General features: G+C 35.2%; 1 protein-coding gene across 5 annotated transcripts in view; it reads right to left on the bottom strand.

Annotated features, from left to right (window-relative positions):
- Positions 1 to 23,720, bottom strand: part of GPATCH2 (G-patch domain containing 2) — a 201,804-nt gene that overhangs the window by 60,410 nt on the left and 117,674 nt on the right. For all 5 annotated transcript variants that reach the window (XR_001895551.2, XR_002517433.2, XM_003893105.5 and 2 more), the window contains exons 7-8: positions 10,619 to 10,658; positions 3,993 to 4,063 (exon numbers count right to left, since the gene is read on the bottom strand). Coding sequence is in view for 3 of the 5 variants with exons in the window: in XM_003893105.5 (XP_003893154.1) it covers positions 3,993 to 4,063; positions 10,619 to 10,658 (111 nt within the window). In the remaining 2 variants the exon portion in view is untranslated. The remainder of the gene's footprint in view (positions 1 to 3,992; positions 4,064 to 10,618; positions 10,659 to 23,720) is intronic.

Genomic DNA, 23,720 nt, shown 5'->3' with positions numbered 1-23,720 from the left:
ATATCTTAAGACTTAGATAAATATCTGGTTCTTAATTATGCGTTCTTTTTCTTGCTTCGTATTGTAAATATCTTCCTATATCTATTTTAGTTAATATGTATCATGTTAATTACAGTTTTGTTGACTCTCTTGTGCCAACATTTCTGCTTCTATTGGAATCTGTAATCCAATTGATTGTTTTTCTTTTGAAAAGGCTGTTCTTGTCAAATGTCTTTTTTCTTTTTCTTTTTTTTTTTGTTTTTTGAGACAGGGTCTTACTCTGTTGCCCACACTGGAGAGCACTAGCATGATCATGGCTCACTGCAGCCTCAACTGCCCAGTTAGTTTTTAAATGTTTTATAGAGACAGAGTCTCACTATATTGCACTGGCTGGTCTTGAACTCCTGGGCTCAAGTGATCCTCCCGCCTTGGCCTTCCAAAGTGCTGGGATTACGGGTGTGAGCTACCGTGCCTGGCCTTTTCAAATGTCTTATCTTGGCCTATGAGTTCATCTTCCTCTGAGAATATTGGCTAGTCTGTCAGGCAATGGCATGGGAAAAGCAACTGGGGTTGTGAGCCTTAGAGTAGACAGGCCCTGGCACTGGAAAACCACAGTCATCACACCCCACTCCATGAAATAACTCCTTTGGTTAGGAGAATACCTTTTCCCTCTTCTCACTCCCGGAGAGGAGCAGAACTAATTCTTCAGCACTGGGTTTTAGAGGAGCTGCAACAAGGACATTATAATCTTTCACCCAGTTCCTTCAAGTTCCTCAAAAACAGCACTGTGAACTACTGAGTTTATTTTGGAAGACACTTAGATCAGAGGTCTGAGTCTTTGTGTGGGGCAGACAGCAATTCTCCCAAGGCAATGGCCAATGATGAAAAAGTACAGAACTCCAAAGGTTTACCCTGTATTTCATATTTTATTCTCTCTCAGCCAGGCTAGATTGCCTCCTGTCTCAAGTCAAAGCCACCCTGCTTTACATACATAAGTTTAAGATAGCACCTATAATACCAAGGGCTTCTTGAAGTTTCCTATGTATTTTGTCTTTCTAAATTTCTGCTGGGTTGATCTTCAGGGAGGTAGCAGTAATCCTATAGTTCAGAAACTTGATTGTAACAGGAGCTGGGACTGAATTTCTAATGTAAGTAAACATTTAAGGCAGTAGAATTTCCTCCAATTACCATCTAATTGTAACCCACATGTCTTGATATTAATAAAGTTGCTTCTGACACATGAGTTGCTTGGAAGAATACTTTGTGTGTGTGTGTTTTTGTGTGTCGGAGTTTCACTCTTGTTGCCCAGGCCGGAGTGCAATGGCCCCATCTTGGCTCACTGCAACCTCCGACTTCTGGGTTCAGGCGATTCTCCTGGCTCAGCTTCCCAAGTAGCTGGGACTACAGGTGGGAGCCACCAAGCCTGGCACATTTTTGTATTTTTAGTAGAAACAGGGTTTCACCATTTTGGCCAGGCTGATCTCGAACTCCTGAACTCAGGTGTCCGCCCTCCTCAGCCTCCCAAAGTGCTGGGATTACAGCCATGAGCCACTGTATCTGGCCAGAAGTGTACTTTTTAACTGTAACTTTTTGTTTTGGAGACAGAGTTTCACTCTGTCGCCCAGGCTGTAGTGCAGTGGCGTGATCTTGGCTCACTGCAACCTCCGACTCCTGGGCTCAAGTGATTCTCCTGCCTCAGCCTCCTGAGTACCTGGGATTACAGGTGCATGCCATAACGCCCGGCTAATTTTGTATTTTTAATAGAGACAGGGTTTCACCATGTTGGTCAGGCTGGTCTCGAATTCCTGACCTCATGATCCACCCGCGTTGGCCTCCCAAAGATTACAGGCATGAGCGACCGTGCCCAGCCTTTAACTGTAACCTTAAAAAAAAAAAAAAAAAAAAAAAAAATTTGGTACCAATTGCTAACTTATTCACATTCCAGTAAAGGAATATATTTTTTATGATCCATATTCACTAAAATTTGTTGATACTAGCTTTATGGCCTGGTAAGTGATTAATTTTGTAAGTGTTCTATGTGTCTTTGAGAAAAGTGTGTTTTTTCTACCAGTTTGGATGCCAGGTTTTATATAATATTACTAACTTCAGCTTGCTAATTTTGTGTTACAGAAATTTTCCATTTATAAATTTTCAGGTGGCTTAAGCTATCAATATTAAGAGTGCTATGATAGTGGGTTAGTGAGTTTCTCCAGGTACTATTGCTCTTTGCTTTATACATTTTATATATTTATATAAACATTTTAATCAGTATATTGGCTCGTTATTCATTCTTGCCTCTCAGACCTTCCTTGGGACTTTTCTTGAAATACACCCTTTAAAACTTCTTCACAAAGGTCTGTAAACATTCCCTCTTTTTGAAAATCTTAAGATTACTTTACTTCATCTTTGTACATGAAAGATGGATTTCCAGGTACATAGTTCTAGGTTGACAATTTATTTTCATGCAGCACAATGAGGATGATTCCACTGTCTTCTGGCCTCACCGATGCTACTGAGAAATCTGATATATCATTGTCATTCCTTTGTAGATAATTTGCCTTTTATCTTGATTCTTCTAACATTTGTCTTCACTTTTGGTCTACTATGGTATATTATTAGGTGTGGATTTCGTTTTATTATCGTGCATGTTATTAACTGTGCTTTTTGTATCTGTATCTATGGGTTTATAACTTTTACCAGGTTTGGGAATTCTTAGCGGCCATCTCATCAAATTTCATGTTTTTTTCAGCTATTCTATTCTTTTCATCAAGGACTATGATTGACTGTATCACAGATCTTCTATGTCTCTTACGTACTCCTTCAGTTTTTCAACTCCTTGAATTTTTATACTATATTCTGGTCCATTCTTCAGATGTATCTTTCATTTCACTAATTATCTCTTGAACAATCACATTTCCCATTTCTAAAAATTATATATATTTTTCACTTCATACTGATTCATTTTTATAGTGATTTGTTGCTTGTTCATTTTATTTCTATAAACGTCTCATCCATAGTTATTTTATAATCTATATCTTATAATTTTAGGATCTGGCAGTCTTAGGAGAAAATCTCTTAGTCGTTTATGTTGACTATCACTGATGGTGAATTATCTCATTTTACGTTTGGCGATTTTTGATTGTCTACATTAGATATGCTAGGTAGGATTTGCATTTGCTTCTGCAGACACCCAGTGGGATCTCAGTTGACATTTATCTGCACAACATGGCACTTTGAAGCTGTAGTTTGGTTACTTGGGAATGTTAAAGTCAGTGGACAGCACACTACCACTGGGAAGCCATGGGATGCAATGGTGGCTGCTGAGGTCAGTTGTCTCTTCTCAAGGATAAAACAAATGTAAATATCAGGGCAGTTTTTCTAATCAACATTCTGACAAGAAGGGTAGCCATTTTCATCTAAACAAAAATTAAGTCTAAAAATTAAGAAACCCCATTTGCAAAATTTGAAAACATATTGTCTAAAAAACAAACTGGGGGAAATTCCTGATATTATGGAAAAATCCAACATTGGAAAAAATGAACAAGATTCTAAAAGCACTCTTTAAAACAGACTACTTTCTTCCCAGTCTTCACTCATTTATATGTTATGAGAATATACATATTTCTCTCTCATAAGGTCTAAATGCCACTTAAGTTTAGGGAAAGAGATTAAGCCCGTTTAAAATGCCACTTAAGTTTAGGGAAAGAGATTAAGCCCGTTTATTAGATTAAAAGTGAATTATTATTGTAAATGTTGATCTAAAATTCAATAGTTAACGGAGATAAATATTTTATTTTAAAAATTAATTACTTATTTTTTACAAGTTTAAAAAAATAAATAAAATATCTTTTTATTCATTACTAGTAACCCTAAAATAGATTCCAATAAACAATACATAAAATATTTTAAAGTGACTTTTTAGAACCAAAGGCAACCTAACAACAATTCATTCCATTCTTATAGGCATAGAAAAAAGAAAATGAATGAATCAAAAGTGATTTTGAATTGCTTACCTGCTGGCTGTTTTCACAGAACAATTTTTCTTGTGTCCTCTTTCAGCTCGATTATCTCTCAGAAGCTGATGCTACACAAAGTGTTAAGACAAAGTCATAGAAACAAAAATATTTTCATTATATTATTTTGCAAGCAGGAAAATATTCTCATTCAAAGGGACACTATTCATTTATTTGCATGGCTTTTTTTTTTTCTTTTTCTTTTTTTACTGGTTTCTCTTAAAGCAAAGACTGTAAGTACTACTTTTTCTGGAGTTCAATAGTTCAGGGAGACAAATTTTTCTTTTTAAAATTCATTCTTTATTGTCACTGTTGCAAAATTATCAGTGAGAGTTAGCAATCCAGTTCTTCCTGGACAGCTAAACTGCCCTCAGAGTCAGTTAAGATGTGGCCTGGGGATGGAAGTCTAGAACACAGTTCTTTTTCTGGTTCACTGCAGTAGCCCTGGTTGAAGTAATGTAACCTCTCTTGTCAACGGCCTTCACTGTCTCATTCAGTTGTGAATTTTTTAAGGTTTTGTTACCTATGCTGACATAAAGAGCTAATATTATTTTCTCTGTACCTACTGGCCTAACATGGTAAAGAAACACGCTTAAAACATTCTTCTTCAAAGAAATTATTGGCTTGGAAATATATAATTAGAAAAAAACATATTTGATTGCCTCCTCAAAATGCCTTACCATCTACTTCCCTTCACACTTGCTTTACCCTAACTAATGGAAAGAAAAAAACAAATAGTCAATATTCTTTACTATGTGCTCACTCAAACTCTAGCTTATCTTATTTATGCAGAAATATGATTATATGCAAGACTGGGCTAAAATGAAGTTGTACAGAATATTAGCAATGAACCCCAACAAAAATAAAAGTCTTATAAGTAATAATGCAGGATAGAGCTGGGTTCTAATCCCAACTGGGCCAGTAAATAAAAAGTCACTGGATTCCAATAACAGCTTTACCATTTACAACCTGTGTAACTTTAGGCAAAGTACTTAACTTCTCTAAGCCTTGGTCACCACCTGTAAAATGGAGATTACAATAATATCTACCTGTAACGCTATTGTGAGTATTAAGTAATATAAACCATTTAAAATATTTAGCACTATAAAACTGGAACATAGGAAATGCTGAGAAAGGAAATGGCTTAAATGCTATTATTATAATTATGATGATAATTAATGGGACTGGCTCTCGGTAGGTATTATCTGACCAGTATCAATTATTTCTAATGACGAATAACTGCTTTGAACCGTTCAATTACATCACTTAGAATGAATTATTAGTTTACTTAGCTGTCCTTGAGAAGGAATAGACTTTAATTAGATGATCAAGAATATGGTTAGGCTTATTCTTTAAGGAATGTCTGAACTAAATAAGTACTCTTAAATTTTCTCTTAAATGTCTACTTTCCATTCCCATTGCCACCATCCTAGTTCAGACCACCATTTTCTCTGTCCTGGCAAAGTCTCCCAAATGATCTCCCTGCCTCCAGGCCTGCTCCCTTCTAATCTACTTTCCACACTGCAGACTCTATGAGCTTTCTAAAATTAATCTAATTATATGACTCTATGGAGATCAAACTCAAAATCTTGTATAAGGCTTTCATGACCCTTCATAATTTGATTACATCTCTAAATTCATAATTTATTATGTTTCCTCCTACCCCAACCTATCCTTCTTCCATCTAAATGATATTTCCTAGCCATATTGAACTTGTTAGTTTGGGGTATGTACCATGCTGTTGCTCATCTCTGGCCCTTTGCTTGGGTTATGCAATTTGCCTACATTTTCAGGGTTCATGCACTGTGTCTGGAGCATTTCAGTGCTCAAAAAATATTTGCTGAATGAATGGATGAATGAAATAAAGGAAGAGGGAGTGAGATCTGGTATCTGATATGTAGCTGAAGCCATATCTCGTTATTACTACTTATAGAAAAGAGCAACCAGTTATCTTAAATCCATTAATCTGAAAGTGTTTCAATTTAGAAACACTTCGTACCATGAACACTAAATTGTTTCTGAAAATAAAGAAAATTAATTACTTTGGCATTTCTAAGTCTAGTGCCTTTTAAAAAAATATATATATATATACAAACCAACATTTGTGACACAGATAGCTAGAAGTAAGATGATGAAATCTCTACCTCTACCTTAAATTGATAACAGTTAATGGTTAATTAAGTTTTCTAACTGATAAAAGACAGACACTTGAACACTATTCCTGAGGCTTGTGTTAAAACAGTTCAGATAAAGAACTCAAAATCCCAAACACAATGTTATGAAAAAAAAATTAAAAATTTATAGTTTAGTTTTGAAAAATGCAATTATAAGAACCAAAATAAACATTAGGTTGTATCTACTAGGTTTGGATAGTTCTCAGAGAGGCCACCAACCTGGATGAACTTAAATGACATAGCACCCTCTCTGAATATTGATGTTATAGCTCCTTTTATTAGATTTATATAAGAATGTGTTTTCTTCCTCAAATTTATAGTTTTGATGGGCTTTGTACATAAAAACAAGTCAAACAATGGCATTACTTAATGCAGTGCATCTATATGTATAAAAGCCATCACAAACTTATTTCACCTTATCAATACAACTATAAATCTGGGGATACCACTGCAACTTTAAAATGAAGCTCAGATAAAACTACAGAGATCTCTGGGTCATGAATCACAAGTTAATATGTGAGCTTAGATCTTTTATGGGGCAAAGACGAAAAAAATAATCTAAGGTGTTACTTGAACAACATATATTTGCATTTAGAAGGCTCCTGGCCAGGCATGGTGGCTCACGCCTGTAATCCCAGCACTTTGGGAGGTCAAGGCGGGCAGATCACCTGAAGTCATGAGTTCGAATTCAGCCTAGTCAACATGGCAAAACTCTACTAAAAATACAAAAATTAGTCAGGCATGGTGGCAGGTGCCTGTAATTAATCCCAGCTACTCAGGGAGGCTGAGGCACAAGAATCGTTTGAACCTGGGAGACAGAGATTGCAGTGAGCTGAGGTTGTGCCACTGCACTCCAGCCTGGGTGAAAAAGCGAGACTCCATCTCAAAAAAAAAAAAAAAAAAAAAAAAGAAGACTCCAATATATTTTTTTAAAAGTCAGATTATGAATTCAAAATAAATAAGAATCCTTGAACCCTGCTCTAATAAGCAAGAGTAGGTCAAAAGATTTTGAAAATTTTTTCATTCTTCTTGATACATATTTTTTTCTGTTCCCTTGGACTCCTATCAGTGTCACAAGTGAGGTTACTTTTCTGGATTCTGACTCAATAATGTCAACTCTGATCAAAAACAGAACTTCTGAATATGGTGCGAAGTGCTTCTTACCTTCCAACTTTCAGATTGCTGGACTTAGGCCAAACGAAGATACAATCCCCTTATTAGTGACCTGCAGATGTATATTAAAAAATAACTCATATAAGAATTACATTAAAATCTGTAAGTAAAAAACCTACATACACAATTTGAAAAACTGCTGAATTAAACCAGGAAGAAAAGTATACCTTGTGGATAATGGTTTTTACATTTAAAAAAAGGAACTAAGAGTTTCTGTGGCTATTTGTGACATTTTTCAAGATTATTAAAAGTCTCAAATCTCAAGAGGAAAGACAAAGAGCAGAAATCTCATTCTCCACCAATCCTCTCTTTACTACCTGGTTATACATAAGGCACTCAAGCTCAGGAGTGCTTCTATTGGCAGCCACTGTTCAGGTAATTCCTCAAGTGTCAGACAAATAATTTCAAGTCTCTCCACACTCAGCAGTGTCCTCAAAATTAAAAGGGGAACTAGGTAAAATCCAAACTATGATCTGACTCACTAAGATACTTCTTGTAAACTCAGTCAAAATGTCTCAAAGAAGCAAAGCTTCCTTCCACCCATGAACTAACTTTGACATTTCTCTTTTGTGGCCTTCATAGTGCCTTCTCTATGGTTTTCTGAAACATTTATCAACATAGTATAATTACTGCTTACCTTCTCCAGACTATGACCACCTCAGGGGAAAAATTGTGTTGTTTTTTTACAAATATCTCTTTTGATAAAAATAGAGAGTACTCAACAGATAGTGGCTGATGGGTAAGTTATTTAATAAATGTATAGTAAAGGCATGATCACTATGCATGGTAAATTGAAATGGGACTTAGCACTGAAGAATAGCAAGAAAGAAGAATCATTAAGATGGAGAAAGAAGTGAGAGATGGAATTTAAAAAGTAGGGTTAATATTATTGTTTCTTTGTGTTAAGTTGGTATGAGAAAAACATAAGGTAATCATGCATGTCAATTAGTCAATCATTCAACAATAAACTAAAAGATTTTATACTTCATGGTCTTGCATTTCATCACTTGCACCTAACTTCAGACAACAGTTTAGTTTGCTATACAGTTAGGTCTGAGTTGAACTAAGAAATTATTATCCCTTATGTAAATAGAATGCATTGTACATATACATACATGTACAATTCATTGTCATTACTGAGATTCCATATACCTACTTGCTAACATTTATTTGTAACACAAAAACCAGTGCTTCCCCTGCTTTTGCAGTCATGTGCAGACATGTGTAGGCAGAGTGGTAAAAATCTGAGTAGCCTCTAACATATGTTTCCAGCTGAGCTCCAGCCCGGTGACACGGCCTCATTTCAAGCTCTCATAGTATAAACAAGTGTATTTCTTGCAGTCTGTTTAATGCTATGAGTTTTTTGGTTTTTTGTTTGTTTGTTTTGCATAATTGTGCTTCTGTTGGTGACTTCACTATTTAAAATGGCCCCAAGCATAGGGCTAAAGTGCTGTCTACTGTTCCTAAGTGCAAGAAGACAGTGATGGGACTTAAAGAGAAAATATGTGCTTTAGATAAGCTTCATTCAGGCATGAGTTATGACGCTGTTGGCCGTGAGTTCAATGCTAATGAATCAACAACAGACATTAAATAAGGTGTCTTTAAACAGAAACACACACAAAACAAGGTTATGTATTGATCAGTTGATGAAGATGTGACGTGGGGTTCAAAGAAACCTAACCCTGTATTTCCCCTACAAGCAATGGTTCAGTATTCATTGATTCAGTGTTTGAGATGACTACATAGAACATAACTACCATATGTAACAAGAATTAACTGTATTTATTAATTAATAATCTACCTAGTAAGGATACAGATCCGAAATGGCACATCAAAGTTTAAGTAAAAAGCTGATTCAAAAATCGGGCAAAAAGATTTAAAAAGATTTAAAAAATTGGTCAATTTCTTCCTTACAAGGTATTAGCTATTAAAGGTAATTTTTAATTTCAGAATATAGCTTGGCTGGAAGCAACCAGGTATACCATAGTCTAAAATCTAGATTTATAACATTGCTTTAGTACTTCTCAAGTTCTAAAGGGTAGAAAATGAGCTTTATAAAATTACATTTTCAGATAAAATATATCCTGATGCAACTTAATACTAAAAGCAGAATATTATTGTAAGCATTGTCCATAGAGGGATATGAACCATTTAGGAAAGCAGAAAGTCTAATTTTTGTATTGCAAATAATAAGAGGAACACATCATAGATGTAGCTTAGCTTAGTTAATTTTGAATTCATAGAGATAGTGGCACATAGTCCATTATTAATGTGAGAAGTATCTTTAAAGAGGTAACCCACTCTCATGGAAAAAAAGCAAGTTAAAAAAATCATGAAAATGAAAGGTATTTCTATTAAGCTTATGTGTGTTAAAAAATAAAGAAGGTTCATAATGAAGTGCATAGCACTTTCCTTTTATTAGTAAAAGGAACTATGGTATACGCAGCAGCTGTGAACCTGCTGCTCAACCCAAGAAAAATCAAACATTATAGAGTAATGTTACCAATTACCATTAAAGCACAAAGTCCTCTTCACTACCTATTTCTCTGCCTACCCCTCAGAAGAAATGATCCCTGAGGATTTGAGGTTTATCACTGCCTTTTATTTTAAAAATAACTTTTATCATTCACAAGAAAAGATACAAACTTTGCAAGGATGCAAACTCTAAAATGTATATGCTTTAAAACATCACAAGTTTAAGCATGCTTCTGAGAAAGGACTAATATAATCAAGGGGTAACTGCTGATTTTATATGTAAAAATAACTGTAATGAACATCAACTTCTCACTGTCAACTAATCATTGTGCTGCCATGTATACCAATAAAGAGATTTTAAAAAATTCATCTAGAAATATAATGTAAAAGTATAAGAAACTCTTCACCCTACCTTCTAAACTTCAGATACAAATATTCTCTTCCCGGCTGAACTTAGATTTAATACAAATTAATTTTTAAGCACATGTACTGTTTTGATACCTTAACTTTGTGAAAAATAAAGATCAATAGTGAGCTCCTACAAATGAGTGAGTTTCAGAGTCTTTCCACGGAGGTCACACATATGACTGAAGACGGTGGCAGTAAAGGAAAGAAAACTCTCATGCTGATTAAGGATCATGCATTTATTTGGTCAGTGTATTAATCGTTGGCATAATTAACACCTTTTAAAATGAGCAGGGATTTGTATTTTTTCTCATAGAGCTGATCTACTCTCTTGAAGGGAGACAGTTAAATACTTGAAAGAGGCTGAGTAACTTCCTTTTGGATTACAATGGTCCTTACCTGGTCATGCTCTGTCCTAGCCCCAGGGCTAAACCAATGGCTGCAGAGGAAAGAAAAAGGCAGTTAGAGGGAACCTAACTAAAAGCACACGCCCTCACATTATCAAGTCACACGTGCTTTAAGGAATTTATTTGTCACCAGCAACAGAGCCTTCAATATGCTTTATTTTAATGGATATTTCATTGAATTCTAGACTTAGACCAATTTTGACAGAAACGTAAAAGTGCTCATAACCCGGTAATTTTCAATTTAATAAGCAAACTGAGTTAGAATTACATTTCCATTTAATTATGTTAACATAAACTGCTGGGACTGTATTCATTTTATGAATCAATTCTGGTTATAAAATCTACAAATGCTATCATTTACCACAACTTAATTATAGCATCATTACAACAAATTATGACCTTTTGATTGTTGGAGTTATAAAAAAATGTTAAAAATACAAGAATATTACATTGTCTAGCTATGCGCCCAGGAGCAATACACAAAGCCCTTGATATGAATTCTGCAGCATCAGCTGAGGTACCTTGGACCTATTCCCTCCACAGTTATAACAACCTAGAGTCTGGCTGAGAACAAGTTCAACAACATCAAAAATATAGAAGTTACTGCATCATCAAAGCCTTGCCTTCTCACATAGCCTAGCCCAGACCATTTTGCTTCAGCTGCCCCTGGGACTCTTAACACTGACGTATCTGGCAGTACCTTTTCCACAGGAGTTGTTATCATTAGCTATGCGCCCAGTCCTCTGGCAGTATTCTGCATTAAAAAACTAACTGTAAACATCAAGGACTAGGAAATTGAGAGAGGTATTATGGCAAATCAATCACTAAAGGCCCACAATCACAGGGAATGATACTAACATTACTATTAATGCTATTTATGATTTCAACAACCATAATACCGAGTACCTCTATGTACTAATTAAGCAAGTGGCATGGTTTATTTCCCATCTTCACAAAATCCTTACAAGGTTAGGCTCATGTTCCAAATACAGAAATGAGGGCTTGAATGTTAGCTTACTTGTATAAGTTGTTTTCACCACACCACGCTGCAGAAGGGCAAGGGGCTAGAAAGGGTTTACATGTCCTGGGACTCTCTAAGACTTCTTTGCATTCTCTAGCCTCTGTGGTATTAAAACCAGGAACAAACAGCCTCTTCATTAATAGGCCTTGTCTATGCATTAATATAGTATTTCTCAAGCTCAAAGATAGTGACAGTGATGCTCCTAGGCAGGTCAGATTCCACCAGTGATGGGGGAATGGACATTTATTGGTATTAGTCAATAACATCTGGATTAATTACCAAATTAATTAATCATTCACTGTAGTTCCTCTGACAGCTTGACTAAGATATTTTCCCTCTGATTTGGATTGTGCCTTTTCTTGATTCAAAGAAAAACATTTTTCTTAAATCAAATGCATCCACACGGTTTAAAAGAAAAAAAACTAAAAGGATTAAAAACAGCAATTTCTTGTTCCATCTATCCTGACTCCTAAGCTCTGTTGAGAGAAACCACTGTCAACTCTTTTAGTCCTTTTGTTTTGTATTTAATGCTACATTTCTAAAGAATAAGGTTATACCAATAGCTTGTGATTCATTGATTTTAGATGTGAAGTACTGACTTTCTATTATCATAGACTTAGCTCTTTTTTTAATCTCTCAACCCTCTATTTCCAATTATAGCATCTTTTTAATTAATCAATTGTGAATACAGACATTATTATGACTACATGAATACTTTCTGCTGCAAAGGTTTTCTTTTTGTTTCTCCTAAAGTTGATACTTGTCTTGTTTTTGCTATTTTTTCTATGTACCTGCCAGCCTTCTTAATTTTTCTAGTACCTGCCAGCCTATCTTTATTACATTCTTATTTTTATCATTGTTAGTTTTCAAATATTAAAACATATCTGAAAATACGCCCATCCCTTATTCCTCCCTCCTCTTCAGCCTCCAGTGATCTCCTCCCAAAGCCCTCTGTCTACTTGGTCTCATTTGAGCTGTTGTTCTCCAGATCTGTCCTGGAACTTCCTTGGCTCTCATTGGGTGTTCATGTCATTTCTCTCCTTTGCCGCACCTCTTGTTCCCTGGATCTCGCACCTTCTCAGTTCATTTCCACCTTTTGCTGAAGAACTCACTCAAATAGTGAGAATGGTTGAGAAGTGTATTGTTTGAGTTGATTTTTTCCCACTTGTTTGTCTGTTTTCTTCTTCATATTCTTATTGTTTGAGTTGATTTTTTCCCACTTGTTTGTCTGTTTTCTTCTTCATATTCTTAAGTTTTCAATAGGCTGATAAAAAAAATTGCTTATTCTCATTGCTTTGAATGTGATCTGGATTTTTTCCTCTGGATGCTGTTAGAAGTTTTTAATTTCTCTAGTAGTGTGCATTTTTCATTTACTGTGTTGGATGAGACCTCACAATCAAGAGATCTGGGTCCTTCAGTGTGAGAAAATTTGTTTTTGCTTTTTTCTGTCTCTGGAATGCCTAATAATTAAATGTTAGATCTTCTGAGTTGATCTGTTAGTTTTTCTTACTTTTTTCCTCCTGAAATTTGTCTTTTTGTTTGCCTGCTAAATGATTTATCAATCTTTACATGAAATATTTATTTTGAGATAATTGTAGGTTTACTTGCAGTTGGTAGAGATCCTGTGCACCTTTATCCCATTTCCCAAAATGATAATATTTTGCAAACTATAGTGTAACATCACAACTAAGATACTGACACTGATACAGACCAGATACAGAACAATTTATTACTACAACGATCCTTCATGTTGCCCTTTTATAGCCTTACCCATTTCACTCCAACCCTCAATCTCCTATATTTAATCCCTGTTAACCCACTAACCCATTCTCTATTTTTATAACTTTGTCATTTAAATAATGTTACACAAATGGTATGATGTAACCTTTTCAGAATGGCTTTTAAACTCAGCATAATTCTCTGAAAAGTCAGTGAAGTTGTTGATGTATCAATAGTTTATTCCTTTTTATTCAGAGTAGTATTCCATTGTATAGGTGTACATAGTTTGTTTAACCATTCACGTATTGGAAGACTTCTGAGTTGTATCCACTTTGGGGCTATTATGAATAAAGCTGCTGTTAATCTTAGTGTAGAGGTTTTTCTATGAACAGTGTTTTCACTTCGGTGGGGTCAATGACCAAGAGTGCGATTGCTCATTAGTATCGTAGTTGCATGTTTAGTTTCGTAAAACTGCCAACATTTTCCAGAATGGCTACGCCATTTTATAATCTCATCAGCAATGTATGAGTAATCCAGTTTTTCCACATCCTCATTGGCATTTGATGTTGTCACTATGTTTTACTTCAGCCAATCTGATAGCTATGTAGTGATATCTCATTGTGGTCCTAATTTGCATTTCTCTAATAGATAATGATGCTAAACATCTTTTTGTGTGCTTATCTGCTATTTGTGTATCCTCCTTGGTAAAATGGAGGTTCATGTCTTTTGTCCATTTTCTAACTAGATTGTTTTGTTTTTTAACTGTTTTATAACTATTAAATTTTGAAAGGTCTTTATATATTCCAGATACTAGTCTTTTGCTAGATATGTGGTTTGCAAATATTTTCTCTCAGTGCGTAGCTTCTTTTCATCCCTTTAAAGGGACTTTTCCAGAACACTAGTTTTAAATATTGTTGAAAAGACTATTCTTCCTTCATTGAACTGCTTTTGCAACTTTGTCAAAAATCCATGACTGTATTTGTGTGTGTGCGGGGGTGGGGGGGAGCTATTTTTGGGGGTCTCTATTCTGTTACATTGATTTATGTGCCTTTCCCTCTGCCAATACCACACAGTCTTGAATACTGTAGCTATACAATAAGTCTTGAAATCTGGTAGGATGATTCCTACAACTTTATTGTTTGTTAAAAAATTGTTTTTGCGATTCAAGTTCCTTTGCTTTTCCATATACATTTAAAAATAATCTTTGCTATATTTACAAAAATCTTGCTGGGATTTTGATAAGAATTGCATTAAACCTAACTATCAATTTGGGGAAAACTGACGTCCTTACTATGTTGAATCTTCCTACCTATGAACCATAAAGTCTGTTCATATTTGTGGATCTCTTGATTTCTTTCCTCATTTTAATCTCCCATTTTATTTTTCATTTCTTTTACTTTTTCTTCAATATGTATGAAGAAAATGTTCAAATATTCAATAAAGTTAAAAGCATCTTAGAATGAATACCCATATACCACTATCTAGATTCTACTATTAACATTTTACTCTGCCTGGTTTATAAATTATCTGTCTATGGCATCTTTTAATGAGCAAGTCCTTTTTTCCTGTTTGTTCCTCTCTTTATACTGAAGTATTTTCTCAAATATCTGGTGATCCTTACTTATCTAGTCAATATTTTAAAAGGCACTACAAAACTGACCACAAGAGCTTTTTCAACATATAAGTTTTTCTACAGGATGATCATACAAGTGTCTCCTCATGGTGGAAACTTACAATGTTACTATCTTGTCTATTTTTCTCAGATTAGTAAATTTCTGAAGAAAAGAAAGATTTACTTTCTTGACTGAGACATACTATTTCAGCTCCGTGCCCCACCCTATTTTGAAGTTTTCACATTTTCTAGGGCCTGTGAGGGACAAATCAGCATTTATTTCACCAGACTCTTAAGTTTATATTTATTCTACCTGCCTACTTAGGTGCAAATCTCCAAGTGCTTCTAGCTCTAGAAATTGGCTGAAATCTCTAATCTGCTGAAATGTTCCTTCTTTGTCATTGTGTGTTTACATCTTTTTTCTTCTTTCTAGTGGAATCTGGATAGGACGAATAAAAATAAATGTTCAGAGCAGGAAACAACCCAAGCGACAGTGGTATCACTGAGGTCATGAAGAAATGTTTTAAGAAGGGAGTGGTCACTGGTGTTAAATATAGAGAAATCAAGTCTGACAGGAACTGAGAAAACACAACTGGAGGGGTCACTGGTGAACTTTTCCAGAGAAGTTTCTAGAAAGTGATGTGGGAAGAAATCAGGATTATAATATCATGGTAGGGTGGAGAAGAAGGGCCTATACTGTCATCTACTCTTTCTAGAAGTTTGGCTTTCAAAGTATGAGAGAGAGAAAACACATTAGAGTTAAAGAAAATTAAAGGGGAGGTTAAAAAATGTAGTAGACGATGAAAGAAGCTTTTGGAAAAGAAAAAAAAAAAACTTTCAATCAAAAGCATAGGTGTTAAGAGTTAGCCTAGGACAGGAGAAGAGAGATCTTTTCCTCTAAGTCTAAGAAAAAGGGGAGTGAAAGCATATTTGGATAAGTTTATCCAAATTTAAACAGCAGTCTTAATGAGTCTAAAGAACATAGGTAGTGAACATAAGAAAAACACTGAGAGAGTATTAGGTTGTGGTAAGAAAATGGTATAACACCATTCAAAACTTCAGAGCTCTATTAGTTCTGGGTGAGGGTTATATTTAAGAGCAGCCAGGGGAGTGTCTCAAGTAGCAGTCAGATGAAGAACACTGGATTCCAGGAGGAAAAAAAAAAAAACTGTGCTAGGTGCCAGCATGTACTATTCCATCCAACCGCTGCCATGGCTTTGTTGGTCATAGGGGTATTCAACATGCATTGAGCCCTTACCAAGGCCATTTAATCCTTAAACGACTTTAGGGGTAGTTACTATTACCATTCCGCAAATAAAGAAACAGGCTCAGAGAGATTAAGAGGTTTGCCAAAGATTTCATAACTAAGCGGCAGAGCGGGAATTCAGTTAGGTCTCCTGATTCCAAAGCCCATGTCCCTTCCAACCATTACACATGTTGTCACCAATTAGGATAGCTGAGGTTGATGCAGGAAAGAAAGACTAATTCAAGTGCCAAAGTCCTGTATGAATGAGGGCAAATAAGGAAAGGTAGATGGTAGTATGAACCTCAGAAAACAAAAACAGTTTTACCCAGGAGTAAAAAAGGAATAATCTGGAAGGGGCAATAATGCTGTCGGAAAATGGTGGCCTCTGTGTCCTAGGGTTTATAGGAATGAGAGGAGGCGAATGGCTTCCTCCTTTGAGCAGCCTGTTGAACTCACCCTGGCAGATTTAGATGCTTCCTCTTCCAAAACTCCCAATGTCTCTGCCGATATCTCCACTAAAGCTATTATATTCGTATATTGCAGTTGATTATTTATCCTAATAAAAAATCAGAGGTCCTTGAGAAAAGGATAATGATAGAAACACTAGCAGAAATAGTGGTAGCAGCTGTAGAAAACGTGGTAGAAGCAGTAATCAGAGTTGCAATAAAAGCACTATCACCACTCAGTAAGTGTTAGCTGTGTGCTGGTTATCATTCTCATGGCCATACATGAACTATCTCATTCAATTCTTACAACAACTTTATGAAATAGTCCTATTACCATTCAAGCTCACACAGCTAGCAAGTACTGGAATCAGAATTTGAATTCAGTCTGTCTGATTCCATTGTATTTTTAACCATATACTTCCCCTTCATTTCCTTCAAGCACTATCATGTTTTGGGGGCATAATGGAAAGGATTGGTTTTCTTTTCTTTCTTTTTTCTTTCTTTTCTTTCTTTGTTCTTTCTTTTTCTTTGTATTGCCATAATCTAGCATAATACATGGAAAATAAAAGTTACTTAATAACTTTCTAGTGAAAAATGAGCAAACAAGGAAACACAGGAAGTAGCATCCTTGAAAGTCAGAGTCAAGTTTATGAAAGGCAGAGGAAGAAAAAAATGCTCTGAAAGAGAATGCGTATTTATTGATATGTATTTACACTGGAGCCAAGGTTCCACACGGGCTTCATGGAGAGACTAAAAGTGATAGAAAAATCTGGGAGCAGGGAGCACAGAAGAGTTTAAAACTGATCGACTGTAAAGAATGGCTGGGCTTAAGAGACACAGGCAGGTTGCCTGCTCTCACAATTCATAGGGTTGAATGTGGTTTCCAAATTCAGTTCTCCCTCTAGGACACAGACGCAGTTTAGGGAGGTCTAGGAGCTAAGCCTGGCATATTATTTCATTTACTCCTCCCTGTGGCACTGCTGGTAACAGGAATAGTCATCACTTATCGAGCCCTCAGTACAGTGCTCTTTCAAGTACAGTAGAGCAGTTGTGGTCGGGAACTCTGTGGAGTAGAAAGAACTTTTTTTTTTTTTTTTTTTTTTTTTTTTTTAAGAATGACCAGAAAATAAACCTTTAGGAAAGAAGCTTTTTAAAACCTAAAATCTCTGCAGATGCAGAGTTCCACACTAATTCCTTCTCACTGTTTCTTAATCCCCCCTTTCCTCATCCACAGGCAGCAGAAATGTATAGGATTTCATGGGAAGTCAATTAATATTATATCTAGACAAAAGGACAAAATCAACCTCAAGATTCTTAACTGAGGTCTCCTAAAAATGTACTTTTCAGAAGGAAAGAGCTATTGCAACTTGTAATATGGATTTTTATTGTTAGAGATAAGTTTCTGTTTTTGGACTTAGAGGCATAATTTCATTTTAACTTAATGGTGGGTTTAGTATATATAAAATGATCTAAACCTGTGCTAATATGGTAGCCACTAGCCATATATGGTCATTTAAATTTATTTAACTTAATTAATTAATTTTTTTGAGACAGAGTCTTGCTCCATCACCCAGGCTGGAGTGCAGTGGCACAATCTTGGCTCACTGCAACTTCCACCTCCTAGGTTCAAGTGATTCTCCTGCCTCAGCCTCTGAACTGGCTGGGATTACAGGCATGTTCCACCATGCCAGCTAATTTTTGTATTTTTGTAGAGACAAGGTTTCACCATGTTGGCCAGGCTGGTCTCAAACTCCTGACATCAAGTGATCCTCCCATTTCGGCTTAAATTTAAATTAATATTAAAAATTAAGTTTCTTAATTGCAATAGTTACACTTCAAGTGCTAAAGGCATATGCAGTTTAATAACTACCATACTGGGCAGTGAAAATACATAACGTTTTCACTACTATAAAGAGTTCTTCTGCTGGGTAACACTGGTCTAAGTGGATTATCACTAAATATATGAATTAACTGATAAAATGGTATACAGTCTTCTATACCGACAGTTTCCCTGTGAACTATAACTACTTTATTGAAGAGACTTGCAAGTATGAAAAATTATACATGAGATAGTAGGGAGGGGGACAAAGAAGTAGAAATATATGTCAAACTCCTAACCCAATATGCTGCAACAGGGTTTCATAGATGGAGATATGGAAATAAAAATTAGGGCAAGACAACAGAGTATTAAGAAGCCATGTGACTAGGTAAGAACAGATCTTGGTAGCAATCGTAAGGAGGATGCCAAAAGGCGAATAGGGCACATTTATCAATGTAGAAACTGACAGGGAGTTCATTCACACCAAGTGAAGAATAAATAAGCAAAGGCAAACCAAAACCTTAAGTGGCTTTCCAAACACTCCTAGGAGAAAGAATCTGTAACATGACCTACCAGGTTTGGCATCATGTGCTCCTTGTTAATCCTTTTCTGGTCTCATCACATACCACATGCTTTTCCTTCCTATATTGTTTAAGCATTCCTTTAGTTTCTTGAACACAACACATATGATTTTCTCTGCTTGAAATGCTTTTCTTGCCACCAATTCACTTAGATCCTAGAGATCTCATTAGCCGTCCTCATCTCAATGTCTAGTTCAAATTCAATTTTTACAAGTTCTTCTTTAGAGTACTTAGCTCAGTATATAATAATGCATTTATGTGTCAGTGTATAATAATACATTTGTGTGTGTGCTGACTAATCTCTACTATCTCTATCACATTGTAAGTAATGTGAGAATCACAACAACCGTGATCATGTCGTCTCATTCACTACTGTAAACCCAGCACCTAGTACACCCTCATGAATATCTTCTGAAAGAATGGATAAATGAATGACTTGAGATATAGGGTGGAGTTTCATCAACTATGATTGCTATGTTATTCTATATGAAGGTAAAAGAATGAGAACACTGGGCTGTGTGATCTTTTAAGATTCCTTTGGGTTCTTACGCTCTATGGACTAGAAGACCAGGATGCTAAAGGTATTCCTCACTCAATAAAATGTTCTATGTAACAAAAAGTCAACTCTAAAATTATGCTCAAGAGGCCCTGCTAAAACCTTTTTTCTTGTATTAAACTACACATTTTACGTAAATTCAGGAAGTTCAGCCTCGTGCGGTTACTAAATCAGAAAGACCTAAGCTTGGATACAGGCTCTGCCACTTACTGATTAGGTGAATTCTGACAAATTGTTTTATTTTCTGAGTCTCAGTTTCTTCCTCATGCATAAAATAAACTTAACCACTCTCAGTATTTGGAAGGCTTAAAACAACACTAAGAAATTGGCAGATGATGTTTAAAATAAATATTAATTTTCTTCCCCTAACAGTACAGTGGAATATAGTAATATGTAAACCTTTATTCCATAAGTTTTAACATGCAACAATTACCTTTTAATTTCTAACTGTCTATAAAGAAACAAGTGCTAAAGGGCATTACTTATACCCTAACAGGTTTAGTATGTTAACTAACAATTAATAGAGGCTTAATAAATTTGTCTTTTTAATTGACTTTTGGTTGAGTGATGTGTAGTGTGTGACTTCAGAAAAGTCAAATTATTTATAAAATGGGGTCTAATACCTGCTATGACTACTTGAGAGATGTAGTAAAAAATACTAAAAAGAGTGGTGCATATGAAAATTGTCTGAAAAAATAAAATACAGTGTACAATATAAAGTATGTCATCATTATCATCATCATTTTGAAATGTTTCATACCTAGTTTAATTTTTCTGTATTTTACCTAAGCATCTTGTAAAAATATCTTATATAAGAAAGGACTGTTACTATATTATATTTATTCTATAAATAAACTTAAGACATGTAAACTAAATGACTCACCCATGGGAATCACAATAAATCAGAGGAGGAATCGATCTGTATTTCTTATTTATCTCAATCTAGAGTTAAAGACACTTTCACTATAAAGCAATAGATGTTAAATTTCAAAGTGTAAAAAGTATTCCCAATGAACATAACCTTTAATCCAGGCAAATCTTGCTTTAAGCAAACTCGGTATTTACACAAAAGATAAAATAAGGGGTGAGTATTTGCTTTATAAAGGAATTCGTCATAGGATTATAATGAGTTACCCATGTGCATTTAAAATAAGTTTGATTTACATACAATTCCTCAGGTAAATATCCTCTACTTAAAACTGAAATAAAAGTAAAATATATAAATTGCACAATCGATTAAGAAATCATATTTATCTCTATTTAAAAGCAAGTATCTCACAAGTGATTGGAAAAAGAAAAAATTTCTGGAACCACTGACAGAGTACATAAATGGAGGCTGAATTAATAAGAAGTAACTCCATTTTTATGCTTACATATATTTTTAATGTAGTCATATATTAATTTTATTTTTAACATTTTAACATTTGTAGCTTTAAAAAGTCAACAGAATAATTAAAATATAATTTCAAAACTTAGGTTACTTTTACTGAGAAATTAGATACTAATTGATCTTAGTCAATATTGATCTTAGTCAATATTTCATTTCTCTGTACTACATATTTCTGATTAAAAGAAACTTATCATACATTAATGATTGGACTTTAAATACAGTAATATGTTTTTCAAGGAAATAATTACTAGATGGTATTTAAAACAATTTGTACATTGTTGTGCTATTTTATTAAAATGATCGGATTTTTATATTATGACACTCTGGAAGGATTTTCTGTATCTGTCTTCAAAAATAAGACTGCAGCCTGGAGCAGTGGCCCACGCCTATAATCCCAGCACTTTGGGAGGAGAAGGCGGGTGGATCACTTGAGGTCAGGAGTTCAAGACCAGCCTGGGTAACATGGTGAAACCCCATATCTACTAAAAATACAAAAAAGTGGCTGGGCGTGGTGGTGCACGCCTATAGTCCCAGCTACTTAGGAGGCTGAGGCACGAGAATCACTTGAACCTGGGAGGCGGAAGTTGCAGTGCACCAAGGTCGTGCCACTGCATTCCAGTCTGGAGTGAGTCATCTGGCTTTTTTGTCCTCTAAATATAAAAGTAACATGTCCACTGAAATAAAGTTTGGTAGATACTAACATGTACCCCTACCTCACCTGCTCCTAGTAAAATACAAAACGAACCTGCAATCCCATCATCCAGTGATGACCAATTTTAGTGTTTATTTCTGGTGGTGGTTTGTCTTATATCTTCTGCAAGCTAGTCTCTGAACTGAGTCTTTCTGAGCCTCAAGTTCTCATCTATAAAATTCAAGTGACTGGACTGGACAGCACCTAAGGTTCATTCTAGCTCTAGTACTTGCTTCTTCTGCCAATTATCAATTGTATTTAACAAGTATTCAGTTGGCGCCTTCATGGATGCTTTCCATCACTAGCTAGCAGTAGAACTTGATAATCTTGAACCGAGGCCTATGATTTGAGTGTAACGCATTGTGATGTACAATGTAAGAGATTCAAAGTACAAGACAAAGTCTCCAACCTCGGTAAGTTCTTGGTCCATCAATGGGAATAAAACATGCATTTTACAATGATATAACACATAATAATATAATAAATACCACAATCAGTAAAAATAAACAAGAAAAAAATAGGAGATATAGAGAATGCTGATAGGAATTTGAGGGGAAACACCAATGATTCCTTAAAGGAGGTTATAGCAGATAGTACTACTGCTTCCTCAATAGCTCTGAAATTGCCTCCTTCCAGATTTCTGTTTCTACCTGTAAACTACACTGCTATTTGTTTAAACCATTACTTGTAGAACATTCTGTTACTTTTTCCTGAAAACATGCTATACAACAGTGGTCTTTACCATTTTTGAATATGTATTGCCTGAAATAGTTATGAAAACACTCTCCTCACGTAATGTTAGGAAGACATCTAACATTTTTCAACAAAAATTTAAACATTTGCAAGGATTTAATTTTCTATCAATTATAATTGATTATAAATTATCAATATATTGATAATTTAAAATAAAACCATTACGCTACTCTTTGAAATATATACGTTGGTACATAAATATTACTGTGATTTGATACCCTCCACCATTTATTTAAAACAAAAACCAAACCAGGATGCACATTTCTTTAAAAGTTGAAAATTTTACATAGTTTATTTTTCTCCTTAACTCCTGTTTAACATATATTTAATATATAATCATATATTGGGTAACAGCAAACACAAAAAATAAAACAATAGTAAACATAACAAATAAAATTTTATTAGAAAGGCATCATTAATGAGCTTTCCCGCCAAATTAGTTCATTGATGAATACGTCTTTTAGTGTCAATTCGATTACCATCTTTTAATTTCATAGAGTGCTCAGAAACCTTGTTCACACAAACTGGTAAATAGAAATAAAAGGAACCTGGTTAGCACAGTCACGTGATTATTTAAAGTCTTTTGGAATTTTATGCCCAAAGTCACAAAACGACTTCTAGGTTAAGAAATATTTTTAATAATCTATCAGTTGCTGAAAAAAAAGAATTAGAGGCCAGGTACAGTGGCTTACATCTGTAATCCCAGCACTCAGGGAGGCTGAGGCGGGCAACTCTCCTGCAGTCAGGAATTCGAGACCAGCCTGGCCAACACAGTGAAACCCTGTCTTTACCAAAAAAATCCAAAAAATAATTATCTGGGCGTGGTGGCGCACACCTGTAGTCACAGTTACTCTGGAGGCTGAGGCAGGAGAATCGTTTGAACTGGAAGGCGGAGGTTGCAGTGAGCTGAGATCATGCCACTGCACTCCAGCCTGGGTGACAGAGTGAGAATCCATGTCAAAAGAAAAAATAAAATAAATAAAATAAAGTAAACATGAAATAAAATTAGAAACTGTACACCTAAATAGCAAAATGCTTTGTGATTTATTCATTAAATCCAATCCCTCAACATCAATACCAGCACAATATTTGAAATATCTCTGTTTAGAGCCCGGAACGATTTTATAGTGTGCACCAAAGATTAGGATTGGTAGGGGTGTCTTTTTTCCCTAAGGAAGAAGAAAGGCACTGGGAAAAGTAAGAACCAGCAAAATAACCGGGGCTGATAATTTTCAGGAAAGACGTTTATAAATGGAAGCA

Source organism: Papio anubis, chromosome 1 (genome assembly GCF_008728515.1).
Source record: "Papio anubis isolate 15944 chromosome 1, Panubis1.0, whole genome shotgun sequence".
NCBI classification, from domain to species: Eukaryota; Metazoa; Chordata; class Mammalia; order Primates; family Cercopithecidae; genus Papio; species Papio anubis.
The sequence above is the reverse complement of the archived record's forward strand: the minus strand, read 5'-3'. Positions and strand labels throughout refer to the sequence as shown.